Below are 18,227 nucleotides of genomic sequence, written 5' to 3' on the forward strand. Positions count from 1 at the left end.
AATCTAGAAATAAAATAATATAATTTTAAAAAAATGGAAAGAAGCATGGTAAACAATAATAAACGCAATGGTTAGCAAGAGGCAGACTAGTTGACACCTTACAAAGCGCAGCCAAGGAGTTGAACTTGGAGCAATTGAAAAACGATCCAATGAGTATCAGGGCGGAAGCCTTAAAAAGAAAAAGCTCGCTAACATAAAATAACCTGTGAAGGAGTATAATTTTAAAAGTTTTGTTTGCAAAATGAGTACTATTTACGTCCACAATGTAATCGCATGCGAGTAATCACTCAGGCACTCAGGTTTGCCACTTTGTATGATTATCTTGTAGTGACAATTTAGAAGAGTACTGTTTTCAAGGATGAAATGAGATGTTAAGAAAAAAAAAAACCGTTGAGCTTAGGTTTAAAGTGTGAAAGGTTTCCTGTTCATGAATCGCTTTTCGGGGCCGTACCTAGGAATATCGAGGAAGAAGCGGAAGCGGGGGTTGAAGTCGTTAGATTGACGAGCGACATCAAACCTTAGAGGCGCGAGTTTGTGCAAGACGTTCCAGAGGGGGAATATACCGAGAATGTTTACCTCAACGAATGCTATTGAAATATACTAGATTTCAAATGAGTTAGCCATGGCCAACAAGCTGCTGTTGTATCTCACTTCCAAACTTTCATCTAATACCTGGGGCCCTTAATCGAAAGTCTCAATTATTTTCGGGCTCGATGTCAAAAAATCTAAATGTTAGGAAAACTAAAACGTGTCTTAGCTCAAAAATCTCTCCGTTCTGTTTAATTTCTCATTACTTCGTTCTGTTTCATCGTTCGCATTATGAAAATTCTGTTATCTTGACCTTACAATGTGAACGACACAAATAAAAGCTTTAATTTACAAGACCGAATACCTCTTGAACAGTCAAGAAACGGCTACAGGAATGCTAATTACCGTTACAGAGACGCGCCTCAGGTCTGACAGTCGAGAATTGAATTGTCCCAGATCCCTATTGTACATGCCGCGCAAGATTTTTAGAAGCCGTGATGGAGTGGTAATTATTCTTGGCGCTGGCTCTGTAAATCAAAAGGTCCAGCTTCGAAGCCTAGTCGGTCCTTAAAGGCCGTTCATAACGTCCGTTTTTGATTCAGGTTTCCCAGGGTTCCACTTGGGCTCGAGGTATTCCGGTACTTTCCATACTGACGGGGGTGGAGTAAAAGGTTCGCCTTCACTTCCTTCGGATTGCGAACGCTGTCTTGAGAGGAACTGCGCATGTGTAGCCAGTACTGGGGAAACAGGTACTTTGGGATGTGATTTAGGAATAGTTGAGGATTAAAGCTTCCTTGCAAGCTTTACAGTGCTAAATCTCGTCTTACCAGAATCTACTCTTTGGAGAGGTGGATGCGTGTTCTGTGTAGGAGGAGAAGATAAATTCAAGATATAAGCAAAAACAGCCCTTCTATGTAGTGTAGTGTATCATCACCCAATCAGAATTTACGTACGTTAAGAAACAAATTCCGCTTAACCAATCAAAAGATTCGTCATTAGCACGATTTCCCGCTTTAACACTTGATCACATGATACAAGCAAACTACAAGACAACTCTGACATACTAAAGAATGGACTCTCTTGGCCAGCCAATTTTAGTAAGGGCATGTTGACTTTTTTTTTCCACAAGAGGCTGACTAACAAAACCATCAAACATGATGGCACAAGGAAGCTCTCCTGCTGTTTGCTTGTTTGCTTTCAAACACGCAGTAACCTACTGGCACCTGCACTGGACTCACACACAAGGCTCTGGTTTGATTTTTGCATCAACCAGGACTGTGTTGAATGATGTTCTTGGTTCACCGTCACAGTGCAGGTGAATTAATTAGTGCCGGCTAATTGTTAGGGAAACCAGACGAAATGTTGAAAGTCACTAAGCCTCTTCGAAAACCATCTCCACACCACATAACATTAGCAATTTGACTAACTTCTGCTAACCTTATCTCCTTGCTTGAGATTCTCTTTCATCTCTCTTTGTCCCTGTTCTTTATAAATCTTCAGTTTTTGTTCTTCTTTCTGGTAAATAAAGTGAAGCACAAAACACTTGTTTTTAAGAAACTCTCAGAGTTGACAGATGAAATAAAAAAAAAGAAAAGAAACGAAAAGGAAAAAAAATGATGTGTTCTCTTGTTGTCACTTGCATGGTCAACATTCCCTTTAAAAATGGTATTTCAACAAAAAAGACAAGAAACAACTACAGATTTTGCAAAAAACTCCAAATTTAAACTATTTGGATATTAAAAATTGAACTTTTTTTGAAACACTATGCAGTTTCATGCCAGAATTGTTGCTATGTTGAGTCAAATAGAGTTTGTTCACAGTCTATGAAGCAACAAGAGGCTGCAGTGGTTTCAAGACATGGATTATTGTTGTGAAAATCTGTACATGTCCTTGCCACCAACTTAGCAACTGTGATATGTTGCACAAATTTAAACAGGCTTGACTTTGTTATTATCACTGAATTGGCCAAGCTGCACAGAGAGGTTACAGTTACCAAGACATAGTGCTACAGCTGGCTGTTGTGTATTTTCCTACCTTTTAGACACCACATCTTTTAGTCAAAAACACATATCACAAACAACACACGAGGGTACTGTGTGTAAATGTCCATCAGCAAAAGGCCAAAATAACTTGTTCTAGAGAAATCAAACTTTGTAGAAGCTGTAGTATGCATACTGATGTGCACAAAAACCAGAGAAATCAGAGAAGGCAGGCAAAAGAAAATACAATTCCTCCCCTCATCTTGTTTTAACCCCTTAACTCCAATGAGTGACCAAGGTAGAATTTCTCCTTACAATATCAATGCAATATCAACCAGATAACTTATGAGAATAAAGAAAAATATCAGCTTGGAGATAATTAGTTGATTCAATACTAAATTCTCTGAACTAAAATTATAATAATTGTATGGTTGACAGTAAGGAGAATTACAAATTTGATCTGGGAGTTAAAGGGTTAACAGCAGAAAAAACAGATGCACATGTACCTAGATGTAATCAGCTATGCATTGTTAACCATTGAAATAGTTTTTACCTCCTTCTCTTCCCTTTCATGTTCCTTTCTCTTTAATCGTTCTTCCTTCTTCTTGACCTTCTTTTCTTTCTTTTCTTCTTGTTTTGGTTCCTATGAACAGATTCATATTCTCACTCACTCAAATCCAAGACTAATCACATCCCCTAATCTTCAAAATTTTTCAATTGCCATTTTAATACACTGCAATAATAGTAATATGCATCATAAGGCAAGGAGACCTCCAGAACCCACCCCACTTTTGGGAGAGGCCATTTAACCTACAACAGTGTATTAAATAAATAATTTAATATATAAATAAAAAGTGCTGTGAATATGCAGCTTGGCCAACTTGGCGATTATATTGGTGAAAACTCTCATATTTTTGTATTGAGGCTATGAAGACTTGATGAATGAGTGACTCAGATACAGGAAGTGAGTTCCAAATCTTAGGACCTTGGTAGAGAAATGTATATTGCTTGAGATTGGTACAACAAAAAGGCATTTGATTATTACTAGCAGCTCTTATGCCACAGCAGTGAATTTTGCTATTTGCTCCAAAAGGATTAAAGCAATGGGGGCAATAGGTTATTTAAAACATGAATTTGGTGATTTCACAAGTAATGACTTGGAAAATATCTAAAATCTTTAGTTTTAAGAATAATGGGCCTCTCACTCCCAGGACTTATTTATCATTATTAACAGTAACGAGGGCTATACATTTCTTAAACTGACACCTCAAACATTGGCATTAATCAAAATGATATCCTTTATATGAATTTCTTTATTTTCTTCGCAAATCTTTTTACTTGAAACCACACGGAGCATATTATAACAAAAATTTCCTTATTGGTCACTCCTTGGGAGAAAATTGGCTAAGTTCTACATGAATTTCTGGTGTGGACATGATTAAAGATCTTTTTTTTCCATAGTTGCAATTTTGCCACCTCAGTTCCCAACATGGTTGTCAAAAATAATGTTTAGCTTGCAAGGAAAAGAACCATGTGTAATATTACATGACATCCTGAAGCCCTGATCACATCCACTGTCTTTGGAGTAAGCAGTATGACTGGCAAGCATTTCTAAAATTCTGCATGTGATCTTCAGGCTTAACCTTTCAACTCCCATGAGTGACCAAGTCTGAATTTCTCCTTACAATATCAATACAGTATCAAGCAATGAGAATAAAGAAAAGTATCAATTAGGAGATGAATTGTTGATCCAATACCAAATTCTCAAAACTAACATCATAAGAATTGTGTGGCAGATAGAAAGGAGATTACTGATGAGTTCTTGTTATAAAATGACTAAAAACTCAACCAAGGAAAATGAGTCAAATTTTTATCACTGACAAATAACCTTGGAGAAAGAGTCACACCTTTTGAAAATGTTCGCTTCACTCTAACTTCTGCCCCTTACATTGCGAATTAGGTAAAACAGCTGTTGTCTAGTCACCCTGGTGACCAAGACAAGTGCACCTTGGATTGCTTTGTGGTAACTGCCAAGAAAGCTCATTCAAACTAACACACAACAAAACTTTCCATGAAAAAATATTTCAAACTTGATGGTACATAATTTGTTATTGCGAACACTTCTCAATCAGAATCTATTGTGGCCTTAAACCTTTTTTTAACTGCCACAATAAAATGGTGGTTGATGTACAATTTTGACTGACTATTTCATTCATAGATTTATTTAAAATTTATTTTTTATCATTAGATATTTATTCCCTTTTAGTACATTCAAATAATTAGCATTTATTTGCCTCACGCTTAGTAAAAACTGTTGAATAATCCTTGAGATGAAGTTGAGGGGAGTATTCATCAATTTTCACTGAGCTTGTGGCTGTAATTGTTTTGGTATAATTGCTTAGATGCATTTGCATTCTGTTGTAAATTTGGTTTGATATTGGAACCATCACATATAACTGTTTTAATTACTCATAACAACAAGACAGGTGGTTTCTGTAGGATTTTGACAGGTTTATTTAATTCAATTAGAAAAAACATATCTTTCTTTTTTACACCAAACTTAGTTGCACCTTTTGTGCCTATAACACGTTTATCGTGTCCTGCATATTATTAACAAAACACAAGGCAACCATTTGGAAATTTAGAGCTCCTGCTAAACTCACTTTGCGCAAGGTGATTATCACAAGATATGACACAATCCTCCACCAATCAGAGTGCATGCATTTCTATAATCATCTCAGCAACTAAACTAATAAACAATTATTCACCCAAGTGAAGGTGAAAAGTGTTGCACTAAACTTAGTAGCATCTTTTGTGCCTATGTCACGTTTATTGTGTCCTGCATATCATTAACAAAACACAAGACAATCATTTGGAAATTTAGAGCCCCTGCTAAACTCACTTTGCACAAGGTGATTATTGTGAGGTATGAAACAATCCTTCACCAATCAGAGCGCATGCATTTCTATAGTAACCCCTGCAACTATACTAATAAACAATTATTCACCCAAGTGAAGGTGAAAAATAGTGGATATTTACCCTAATCCACAAAGCAGCAAGGTAAATATTGAAGTTAATAATTGTTTTGGTTTATACCACATAAAAACCCTAACTTTGTTAATAGAACAAATGATGGAGTTAAAATAACATTAAGAGGTGACAACAAATTCCCCTTTGTGGTACAGCCCTTATACTGTTGGCAAATATATTAGGAGTGCCACTGTAACCATGATTGTAAAAGAGAAGGAAGGAGATATCCCATACAATTAATTTTGATCAAGAGGGTTAGAGTTAGCATGCTAACAAAGTCATTTGCATTTGAAAAGCAGCAACGTTTGTATCATAACAAGGTCAACCTAAGTCTCACTCCTGTTCAAAGGCTTGGCAACCAAGCATAACAACCTAGCATGAGGAATCCAACCTCAGACCTTTGTTGCTCTACCACTGAGCCACAGAGACTCTACAGTGAGCAAGGTACTCAGAGTTTTTTCTTTGTCTCACACTTGTGAAAAGACAAAAGACAACCTTCTCTATCTCTTTACCGAGCTCAAAACTTACCATGTCTCTTATTTTATTTACAAACATGACAATATCAACATTGCTGATCCTAGCAGTATGCAGGACACATGTCATATAACCTTTGTAATAGACCTCACTCACCATAGAGTCTCCATGACTCAGTGGTAGAGCATTGGAGCGCGGAATCCGAAGGTCTGAGGTTCAAATCCTCATGGGAACTCAGAATTTTTTCTTTGCCCCATACTCGTGACAAGATGAAAAACATCTTTTTCAAAGCTACTTTTATTTACATCTAAATTTCCTATCCAAACTGTTACTATTTATTTTATTTTCCTTAAGAAGTTGTGGTTTCTTCTGGACAAACACTCCCTAGAATAAGAAAATAAAGGCAAAAGAAGACAACAAAATTCACAACATCGAAAAACTACTACTCTGTACCAACAAGACATGTCTGGAACAGGGAACTTTTGTCACACTTGAGCATTCCTAGTGTAATTGGAAGGAGAAGTTGCCTCAGATCTCTCATAGGTAGAATTTGTATCACGGTCGTTTCTCTTAAACTAAGATATCCTGCAGACATATCAAGACTAATTTTTTTGTGAATTCGAAGACAACAAGCACGAATAAATTTTCAAATTAATGTTACATAAAAATTTCAAACAGACTGATATAATCTTCCATGACAAACCACGGTCCAAAGTTACTACGCGTCTCCTCAAGCTTGCCAGAATCCATCATTCCATGTCTTTTCTTTGTGTTCTAAAAATCTTTAACCAAAGTGTCCACATTTGCCGCCATCTTATATTGTACTAGATACCAGTCTCCAACAGAATATCTGGTAAATTTCATATCTCGCTACATACCGTAATTATTCGATTGAACGCCGCCCCGACTAAACACCACAATTTAGAGGAGAAATATAAATAAACACCGCCTTCGAATAAACGCCGCATCATGACGCGGCGTTTATCTGAATAATAGACTCAAAAGCACACGGTGATAAATACTTCGATCACACTTGAGAATTTTGTGTGAACCAGACGCAAATCCTTTTGAATGTACCAGTTCTGATGTCGAGGAAGCATAACCGACATTGACTCTTTATTCACATTATGTATTGCAGTAATATAATGATATGCAAATCGTGAAATTGAGAACGATTTAAAAATAACTTTTTGGACAAGCACGAAAACATGTTTGGATTTTAAATAAACGCCGCACTCGAATCACGAAAAATTTTATAAACGCCGCGGCGTTTAATCAAATATATACGGTATGCAATAAAGCAGAGAGGGCTTTGCAGTAATGCGTAAATATGAACACCGCTGACGTAGTTCTCTCCATCCGTACTGAACGTCCGAAAACGTACAATGATCTGGATCTACATTTTGCTTAATGCTTTGTCTATTAACTTTGGGTAAAGGACTGTACGTCACACCATGGTCGCGCTTGCTCGAGCGCGGGCGGAAAAACTCGGTTCCCGGCCGGTGACCCCTATTTTTAATAACATCAAACATAAGAAAAAACTTTATAATACCCGGGATAAATTTCTCATTTACAGCCAAAACTATATAGCCAGTATAATCGGTTGTGCAAGTGGCAGTGATCGGGATATTCATGGTATCATTTTGACACACAAACGCTGTTCTGAAGACCCTATTGGCTTATTGATTTAAAGATTTTTACATTAAATGTTGATTTAAAAAAATCGAATTCAAATGGAATTGGTGGGAATATTCTTAAAAAAAAAACGAAGTTAGCTCTTTCAGTTTGGATTACAAACCTAAATATCTTGGAATAGTGCGTGACTATAGCTATTGATAAGATCGATTTTGCTTGCATTATCATATTGGCCAAGCGAAATTAGATTCCGTTTCAGCTGGCACCATCCATATAATTAGAATAAGGAGTTGGAGGACAGATCAGCACAACCCTAACAAGAATTTAATGGGATGCCCCCTTTCCTCCTGTGGGAAAGAATTTGTCAATTTTTGTGTATCCCTTCCGTTCTGAGCGATAAGTAAGGATGGGAAACTGTAATAAGTAGGACCCATGATCTGAATATTTTTAGCTTGACGTTTGTTTCCTGAGTAATAATTGTTAGCAGCTTATAGATTGCGCCTGGTTATGACAGGAGTCTAGTCAGCCCTCAGGTTTACACTAATTATTCTACGTGGGCTTAATTTCAAAACGTCAAGGAACATGAATGAATATGGAAATGTTTTATTCATCATTAATGATACGATAATTTGCTTCAACCAGAAGAAACCATCTGTAACAGAACCACCTTACATTCTCATTTAGCACATGCACCCATTAATTCTCGCGTAATGATAGCTGAAGTCTGTAAACCCAAATCATACTAATTCTTTGGGCTTTTATTCACATATTTTCTTTTATCTTAATTTAATTTCTTTCTTTAACTTTCATCATAGTGATGTTTTAACATCGAAATATATAACGAAATTCAAAGAGAGCTTCAAAGCCACATTACCTGTCAACTGTCATTACGTAAGTTTCCATGTATGGATAAAAACTATCGTTTGATTGATCGATTGATTGTAGTAGACCAAGATTGGTGTCGACTCCGGCGAGTCGACTTGTAGAACTCGTTTATGAGAGCTGTACGCTAAAAAGGAAATTCAGCAGTTTACCAGTGTCGGAGAGGTATTAATACCAATGAAAGAAATGCAAACGAACATGACTATGAACACAACAGTGAATGAAAGGCAGCCAGTTACATTTCTATACTGCTTCAATCCTTTAGCGAGAAGAATCGGAGAAACTATTGTTTATTGCTTGTTACTTGTTATTTCGTTGGTGGGAAACACTCTTATTGGGATAATTGTCTACAGGACAAGAAGCTTAAGAAAACCCATCAACTTTTTTATCGTTAACATGGCCATGTCTGATCTGATTTATTCGCTTTTCCTGTTCACGCGAAACATAACACAGCTACATCTGGGCTTCGAAGCCTGGTTAATAAGAGGTCGTCTTGGCGAGGCCTTGTGTAAGATGACAACTTTCTTGGCAGATGTCTCAACCGGTGTGTCAATTCAGAACCTGGTTTTAGTGGCAGTGGATCGATTTGGGGCTGTGATAATTCCCCTCCGTTCGCCACTTATCAGTAGAAAATTGTCCTACTTCCTAATTTTTGCTTCTTGGATAGTCGCCATGGCTGTCTACTCGCCGTTTTTCCTCACCTTTACGGTTGTTGAGTATTCTGGAGGGGCCAAATGTCAGAGGCAGTGGGGTGAAGTTTTTGGGGACTCTAAGTCTTTCAAACACTACTTTCTGACCCTTTCAATTTTAATGTTTTATATTCCTTTGTTGTCGATTGCCATACTTTACATCGCCATTTTTTTAAAACTGAAGTCACAGAAGACGCCAGGCGAACAATCAGACAACTCAAGGAAAAACAGAGAAAGACGAGAGCGAAACGTGCTCAAGATGTCGATAGCTATCGTGTTTACATTTGCGATATGCTGGTTTCCCTTCACTTCCAGCGAAATAGGATACCTTTTTTTGGCGGACAGGGCCCTGATATTTTCTTGTGGGTACAACATTTTCAGACTTGTTGCATTTGTTCTGGCTGTATCATATTGTGCGATAAACCCCTGCATCTGTTTCATTTTCAATGGAAATTATCGTCAAGGACTTAAGAAACTCCTTAGTGGCTCATTTGTTGATAACAGGGTTGATCCCGTCCCACCCGCCCAGTAGTAGTCCTTAGAACACAGCTAACATGCGAGGCTAGTTGTCGATGATATTTCATACAGGAAAGAAGGATATTCATGAGAAGAAAAAACTTATCATAACTTGATAAATAAATAATGACGGGTCTTAGGACACATTTCACAAGTCACAGAGTCTAGAAATAATATAATTTTAAAAAAATGGAATGAGGCATAGTAAACAATTATAGACGCAATGGTTAACTGGGAACCTCAACTGGCAAGAGGCAGACTATTTGACACCTTACAAAGCGCCAAGGAGTTAAACTTGGGGCAACTGAAAAACGATCCAGTGTGTATCAGGGCAGAAGCCTTAAAAAGAGAAAGCTTGCTAACATAAAATAACCTGTGAAGGCGTATAATTAAGTTTTGTTTGCAAAACGAGTATTACTTACTTCCACAATGTAATCGCATGCAAGTAATCACTCAGGCACTCAGGTTTGCCACTTTGTAAGACCATTATGTAGTGACAATTTGGAACAGTACTGTTTTCAAGGATGAAATGAGATGATTAAAAACAAAGGCGTTGAGCTTAGGTTTAAAGTGTGAGAGGTGTCCCGTTCATGAACCGCTTTTCGCGGCCGTAACTAGGAATATCGAGGAAGAAGCGGGAGGAGAGGGTGGGGTAATAAGGGGGGGGGGGAGGGGGGTGGTGAGCAGTGACGTTTAGAGTGTAGTCGTTTAACTGACGCGCGATTTCAAGCCTTAGAGGCGCGAGTTTGTGCGAGAGGTTCCGGAGGGAGAATATACTGAGAATGTTTACCTCAACGAATGCTATTGAAATATACCAGATTTCAAATGATTTAGCCATGGCCAACATGCAGTTATTGTATCTCACTTCCAAACTTACCGTACCTGGGGGCCCTTAATCGAAAGTCTTTAATATTTTCGGGCGCGATGTCATTAAATCTTAGGAAAACTATTACAGGTCTTAGCTCAAAAATCTCTCCGTCCTGCTTAATTTCTCATTGCTTCGTTCTGTTTCATCGTTCGCGTTATGACACTTCTATTATCTTGACCTTGCAATGTGAACGACACAAATAAAAGCTTTAATTTAAGTTCCGAATACCACTGGAACAGTTAAGACAGGGCCACAGGAATGCTAAGTACCGTTACAGAGACGCACCGCAGGTCTGACAATCGAAATCTATACGCACTGAATTGTCCCAGATGCTTAGATTGTACATGCCGCGCAAGATATTTGGAAGCCGTGATGGAGTGGTAATTATTCTTGGTCCAGGCCTCTTGATCATTAAAAGGTCTAGTTTCGAAGCCTGGCCGGTCCTTTAAGGCCGTTCATAACGTCGGGTACGGACGTGCCATGATAGCAGAACGGATCCCAAAGTTTTTCAAGCACTAAATGTACGTGCCAAGTTATTTAGGGCTAAGCACGGACCCGTGTTTTTTTCAGTTCATAAGCGTCTATGGCCCCAAAAAACTTGGGTCCGTTCCACTTTCTTCATTTCTAACGATTCCGCACCCGATTATCCTGTTGTGCAAGTTGCCTCTCAGGCAAGACACGCTAATCTCACGGTACCCCTTTTTAGCCCCAAACCCCCTACACCCCACCCTTCGAGTACAAATGAGTACCGGCCCATTTGACAGGAAATGTGAAGAAAGAAGAGCATTGTAAAAATTTCATCGTTCAAATAATTATCTTTAGTAACTTTATTCAGTAAACAAACCGAAACTTTTGGCACTTAATATATAGTTAATATCTTTGCAAATACTGTTTTAATACACTCCCATTTCAAAGAAAATAAAAGATGCATTATTTGTTCTTAATGGCCAGTCAGCGGGGACCGGAATATGGCGCTGTTCGGTTCGTCTGGACCAAATAAGGAGTAGGATCTCACATCGGTGTCTGAATTAAGTTTACCCTCCTCTTTCAACTGAGATAGCAGATCTAGACCGGAAAAACTGGAATACGTGTTGAATCGGTTATCTGGCTTTTCCAGGACCTTGGCAGGAGGCGAACTTGATTTCGTCTCGCAAGGCGCTAGGCTTTTCTCGGGGTTTTGATTCATAAATTGATTCTTTTTAAACGACTGGCTGTTGTAAACAGGATTATGTAGCTGGTTAAATGGCGGCTCAAGCTTAACTTAAGCACAAACAATATCATTATTTAACAGAGTCTTTTTCAAGTCCGTTTTTGATTCGGGTTTCCCAGGGTTCCACTTGGGCTCGACATATTCCGGTACTTTCCATACTGACGGGGGTGGAGTAGAAGGTTCGCCTTCACTTCCTTCGGATTGTGAACGCTGTCTTGAGAGGAACTGCGCATGTGTAGCCAATACTGGGGAAGCAGGTACTTTGGGAGGTGATTTAGGAATAGTTGAGGATTCAAGCTTTCTTGCAAGTTTTACAGTACTAAATCTTGTCTTTCCAGAATCTACTCTTTGGAGAGGTGGATGCGTGTTCTGTGTAGGAAGAAAAGATGAATTCAAGATATTAACAAAACAACCCTTCTATGTAGTGTAGTGTATCATAACCCAATAAGAATTTATGTACGTTAAGAAACACATTCCGCTCAACCAATCAAACGATTCGCACATTTTTCCGCTTTCACACTTGATCACATGATCCAAGCAAACCACATGACATCTCTGACATGCTAGAGAATGGACTCTCTTGGCCAGCCAATTTTAGTAAGGGCTGGTTGACTTTTTTTTCCACAGGAGGCTGACAAACAAACCATCAAACATGATGGCACGAGGAAGCTCTCCTGCTGTTTGTTTGTTTGCTTTCAAAGACGCAGTAACCTACTGGTACGTGCACTGGACTCACGCACAAGGCTCTGGTTTGATTTTTGCATCAACCGGGACTGTGTTGAATGATGTTCTTGGTTCACCGTCACAGACCAAGGGAATTAATTAGTGCCGGCTAATTGTCAGGGAAACCTGACGAAATGTTGAAAGTCACCAAGTCTCCTCAAAAACCATCCCCACACCACATAACATTAGCAATTTGACTAACATCTGCTAACCTTATCTCCTTGCTTGAGGTTCTCTTTCATCTCTCTTTGTCTCTGTTCTTTATAAATCTTCAGTTTTTGTTCCTCTTTCTGGTAAACAAAGTAAAGCACAAAACACTTGTTTTTAAGAAACTCTCAGAGTTGACCGATGAAAATTATAAAAAAAAAAGAAAAAAAAAAAAAAAGAAAAAGGAAAAAAAATGATGTTTTCTCTTGTTGTCACTTGCATGGTCAACATTCCCTTTAAAAATGGTCTTTCAACAAAAAAAGACAAGAAACAACAACAGATTTTGCAGATAATTCCGAATTTAATATCCATTTGGATATAAAAAATTGAGCCCTCTTTGAAACATTATGCAGTTTCATGCCAGAATTTTTGCTTTGTTGAGTCAAATGCAGTTTGTTCACAGTCTATCATGGGACAAGAGGCTGCAGTAGTCTCAAATGACATGGAGAATTGTTCTGAAAATCTGTACATGTCCCAAATTAACAACTGTGACAAGTTGTACAAATTTGAACCGGTGTGACTTTGTTGTTGTTATTGAATTGGCCAAGCTGCACAGAAAGGTTATAATTGCCAAGACATGGTGCTACAGCTGGCTGTTGTGTCTGTTCCTACCTTTAAGATGCCAGATCTTTTAGTTCAAAACACATATCACAAACAATACATAAGGGTACCGTGTGTACACGTCCATCAGCAAAAGACCAAAAGAACTTGTTCTATAAAAATTCCACTGTGTAGAAACTGTGGTATGCATACTGATTTGCACAAATACCAGAAGGCAGGCAAAAGAAAATACAATTCCTCCCCTCATCTTGTTTTAACCCCTTAACTGCCATGAGTAACCAAGATATAATTTCTCCTTACAATATCAATGCAATATCAACCAGATAACTTATAAGAATAAAGAAAAATATCAGCTTGGAGATAATTAGTTGATTCAATACTAAATTCTCTGAACTAAAATTATAATAATTGTATGGTTGACTGTAAAGAGAATTACAAATTTGATCTGGGAGTTAAAGGGTTAACAGCAAAGAAAACAGACGCACATGTACCTAGATGTAATCAGCTATGCATCGTTAACCATTGAAATAGTTTTTACCTCCTTCTCTTCCCATTCATGTTCCTTTCTCTTTAATCGTTCTTCCTTTTTCTTGACCTTCTTTTCTTTCTTTTCTTCTTGTTTTCGTTCCTATGAAGAGATTCATATTCTCACTCACTCTATTCCAAAGGCTGATCACAACCCCTTATCTTCAAAATTTATATAATTGCCATTTTAATACACGGCAATAATAATAATATGCATCAAAAGGTCAGGGGACCTCCAGAACCCACCCCACTTTTGGGAGAGGCCATTTAACCTCCAACAGTGTATTAAATAAATAAATAAATAAATAAAAAGTGTTGTGAATATGCAGCTTGGCCAGCTTGGCAATTATTTCGGTAAAAACTGTCACATTTTGGTATTGAAGCTATGTAGACTTGATGAATGACTGATTGATACAGGAAGTGAGTTCCAAATCTTAGGACTTTGGTAGAGATATGTAAATTGCTTGAGATTGGTTAGACACAAAGGCATTTGATTATTACTGGCAGCTCTTATGCCACAGCAGTGAATTTGGCTATTTATTCTACAAAGATTAAAGCAATGGGGGCAATCAGTTATTTAAAACATGAATTTGGTGATTTCACAAGTACTGACTTGGAAAATATCTAAAATCTTTAGTTTGAAGAATAATGGATAGGAATGGGCCTAACACTCCCAGGACTTATTTATCATTATTAACAGTAACAAGGGCTATACATTTTTTTATACTATCACCCCTAACATTGGCATTAATCAAAATTATATCCTTTATATGAATTTCTTTGCTTTCTTCTCAAATCTTTTTATTTAAAACTATACTGAGCATGCTATAAAAAGAATTTCCTTGTTGGTCACTCCTTGGGAGAAAATTGGTGAAGTTTAACATGAAATTCTAGTGTGTACATGATGAAAGCTCAATTTTCATAATTGCAATTTAGCAGCCTTAGTTCTAAATATGGTTGCCAAAAATAAAATTTTGGTTGCCAGGAAAAGAACCATGTGTGATATTAAATGACATCCTAAAGCCCTGATCACATCTATTGTCTTTGGAGTAAGCAGTATAACTGGTATGCATTTCTGAAGTAATTTGCACGTAATCTTCAGGCTTAACTCTTTAATTCCCATGAGTGACCAAGTCTGAATTTCTCCTTACAATATCAATACAATATCAAGCAATGAGAATAAAGAAAAGTATCAGTTAGGAGATGAATTGTTGATCCAATACCAAATTCTCCAAACTAACATCATAAGAATTGTGTGGCAGATAGAAAGGAGATTACTGATGAGATCTTGTTATGAAATGGCTAAAAACTCAACCAAGGAAAATGAGTCACATTTTTATCACAAATAACTGTGGAAAAAGAGTCACACCTTTTGAAAATGTTTGCATCACTTTAACTTCTGCCCCCTCGCATTGCAAATTAAGTAAAACAGTTGTTGTCTAGTCACCCTGGTAACTAAGACAAGCACATCCTGGAGAGCTGTGTGGTAGCCATCAAGAAAGCTCATGTGAACTAACACACAACAAAACTCCCCATGAAAAAATATTTCAAACTTGATGGTACATAATTTGTTATTGTGAACACTTCTTAATCAAAATCTATCTTGGCCTTGAACCTATTTTTACCTGCCACAATAAAACGGTGGTTGATGTATACTTCTGACCAACTATTTCGTTCATACATTTATTTAAAATCTATTTTTTTATAGTTAGATATTTATTCCTTTCTAGTACATTCATACAATGAGCATTTATTTGCCTCGGGCTGAGTAAAAATTGTTGAATAATCCTTGAGATGAAGTTGAGGGGATTATTCATCAATTTTCACTGAGGCTGTGGCAATAATTGTTTTGGTATAATTGCTCAGATGCATTAGAATTCTGTTGTGAATTTGGTTTGATGTTGGAACCATTGAATACAATTGTTTTGATTACTCATAACAAGATAAGCAGCCAGTTTCCGCAGGAGTTTAACAAGTTTATTTAATTCAATAAGAAAAAACACCATATCTTTCTTTTGAAAAGTGTCACACCAAACTTTGTAGCATCTTTTGTGCTTATATCATGTTTATTATGTCCAGTATATCATTGACAAAACACAAAGCAACCATTTGGAAATTTAGAGCCCCTGCTAAACTCACTTCACATGAGGCAATTATCATGAGATATGACAAAATCCTCCACCAATCAGAGCCCATGCATTTCTATAATCACCCCAGCAACTATACTAATAAACAATTATTCGCCCATTCAAAATAGAGGATAAAGGGGTGAGTTTCTAAAGAAACTGTGGAGTTGCGTCGGTGGGAGAGTATAGCAGGTAATTTAGTGTTAACAACTGGGTTGAAAACGTAAATAGGCCACCGTAAAGGGTAAAAAAGCTGACGTTTCGAGCGTTAGCCCTTTGTCAGAGCGATTAGAGGAATTGTGGGTTGTGTGTGGATTTATATGCAGAAAGTGGGGCTACGCCATTGGTGGGAATATGGTGACAAGAAAACAGGAATAAATTAGTTGAATGAAAAGCGCTCATTGAAAACAGCAAGGTAAATATTGAAGTGAATCGTTGTTTTAGTTTAAACCACCACATAAAAACCCTAACTTTGTTAATATGACAAAAAAATGGAAATAAAGTAAAATTAAGAGGGGAAAACAAATTCACCTTTGTGGTACAGCCCTTATACTGTTGGCAAATATTTTAGGACTGTCACTGTAACCATGATTGTAAAAGAGAAGGAAGAGGGTTATAGGTTAGTATTGTAACAAAGTCAATTGCATTTGAAAAGCAGCAACATTTGTATCATAACAAGGTCAACCTTGATCTAACTCCTGTTCAAAGGCTTGGCAAGCAAGCAGTCAGCAACCAAGCATGAGGAATCAAACCTCAGACCTTTGATGCTCTACCACTGAGCCACAGAGACTCTACAGTGAGAAAGGTACTCAGAGTTTTTTCTTTGTCTCACACTTGTGAAAAGACAAAAGACAACCTTCTCTATCTCTTTACTGAGCTCAAAACTTACCATCTCTCTTATTTTATTTACAAACATGACAATATCAACATTGCTGATCCTAACAGTATGCGGGACACATGTCATATAACCTTTGTAATAGACCTCACTCACCATTGAGTCTTCATGACTCAGTGGTAGAGCATAGGAGCGCGTAATCCAAAGGTCTGAGGTTCAATTCCTCATGGGGACTCAGAAGTTTTTTTTTTGTCCAATGCTCATGACAAGATGAAAAACATCTTTTTCAAAGCTACTTTTATTTACATCTAAATTTCCTATCCAAGCTGTTACTATTTATTTTATTTTCCTTAAGAAGTTGTGGTTTCTTCTGGACAAACACTCCCTAGAATAAGAAAATAAGACAAAAGAAGACAACAAAATTCACAACATCGAAAAACTACTACTCTGTACCAACAAGACATGTCTGGAACAGGGAACTTTTGTCACACTTGAGCATTCCTAGTGTAATTGGAAGGAGAAGTTGCCTCAGATCTCTCATGGGTAGAATTTGTATCACGGTCGTTTCCTTCAAACTAAGATATCCTGCAGACATATCAAGACTAATTTTTTTGTGAATTCGAAGACAACAAGCACAAATAAATTTTCAAATTAATGTTACATAAAACTTTCAAACAGACTGATAAAATCTTCCAAAGTTTCTACGCGTCTCCTCAAGCTTGCCGGAATCCATCATTCCATATCTTTTCTTTGTGTTCTAAAAATCTTTAACCAAAGTGTCCACATTTGCCGCCATCTTGTATTGTACTAGATACCAGTCTCCAACAGAATATCTGGTAAATTTCATATCTCGCTACATACCGTAATTACTCGATTGAACGCCGCCCCGACTAAACACCGCAATTTAGAGGAGAAATATAAATAAACACCGCCTTCGAATAAATGCCGCATCATGACGTGGCGTTTATTTGAATAATAGACTCAAAAGCACACGGTGATAAATACTTCGATCACACTTGAAAATTTTGTGTGAACCAGACGCAAATCCTTTTGAATGTACCAGTTCTGATGTCGAGGAAGCATAACCGACATTGACTCTTTATTCACATTATGTATTGCAGTAATATAATAATATGCAAATCGTGAAATTGAGAACGATTTAAAAATAACTTTTTGGACAAGCACGAAAACATGTTTGGATTTTAAATAAACGCCGCACTTGAATCAGGAAAAATTTTATAAACGCCGCGGCGTTTAATCAAATATATACGGTATGCAATAAAGCAGAGAGGGCTTTGCAGTAATGCGTAAATATGAACACCGCTGATGTAGTTCTCTCCATCCGTACTGAACTTCCGAAAACGTACAATGATCTGGATCTACATTTTGCTTAATGCTTTGTCTATTAACTTTGGGTAAAGGACTGTACGTCACACCAT

The 18,227-nt window shown here is 37.4% G+C and overlaps 1 protein-coding gene, 1 long non-coding RNA gene and 1 pseudogene across 2 annotated transcripts; 1 reads left to right on the forward strand and 2 right to left on the reverse strand.

Annotated features, from left to right (window-relative positions):
* Positions 1-49: 49 nt before the first annotated feature.
* Positions 50-6,813, reverse strand: LOC131774794 (uncharacterized). Its single transcript, XR_009339422.2, has 4 exons — positions 6,503-6,813; positions 3,061-6,395; positions 1,966-2,043; positions 50-1,389 (listed from the first exon to the last, which is right to left on the reverse strand). It is a non-coding gene; the product is annotated as an uncharacterized lncRNA (long non-coding RNA).
* Positions 6,814-8,680: 1,867 nt separating this feature from the next.
* LOC136283881 (QRFP-like peptide receptor) lies at positions 8,681-10,306 on the forward strand. Its single transcript, XM_066173410.1, has one exon. The coding sequence runs from the start codon at positions 8,706-8,708 to the stop codon at positions 9,747-9,749; it is 1,044 nt and encodes a 347-aa protein (XP_066029507.1). The 5' UTR covers positions 8,681-8,705; the 3' UTR covers positions 9,750-10,306.
* A 1,107-nt stretch (positions 10,307-11,413) lies between these two features.
* Positions 11,414-16,947, reverse strand: LOC131774825 (uncharacterized; annotated as a pseudogene).
* Positions 16,948-18,227: the final 1,280 nt, after the last annotated feature.

Source organism: Pocillopora verrucosa, chromosome 10, assembly GCF_036669915.1.
Source record: "Pocillopora verrucosa isolate sample1 chromosome 10, ASM3666991v2, whole genome shotgun sequence".
Lineage (NCBI taxonomy): Eukaryota > Metazoa > Cnidaria > Anthozoa > Scleractinia > Pocilloporidae > Pocillopora > Pocillopora verrucosa.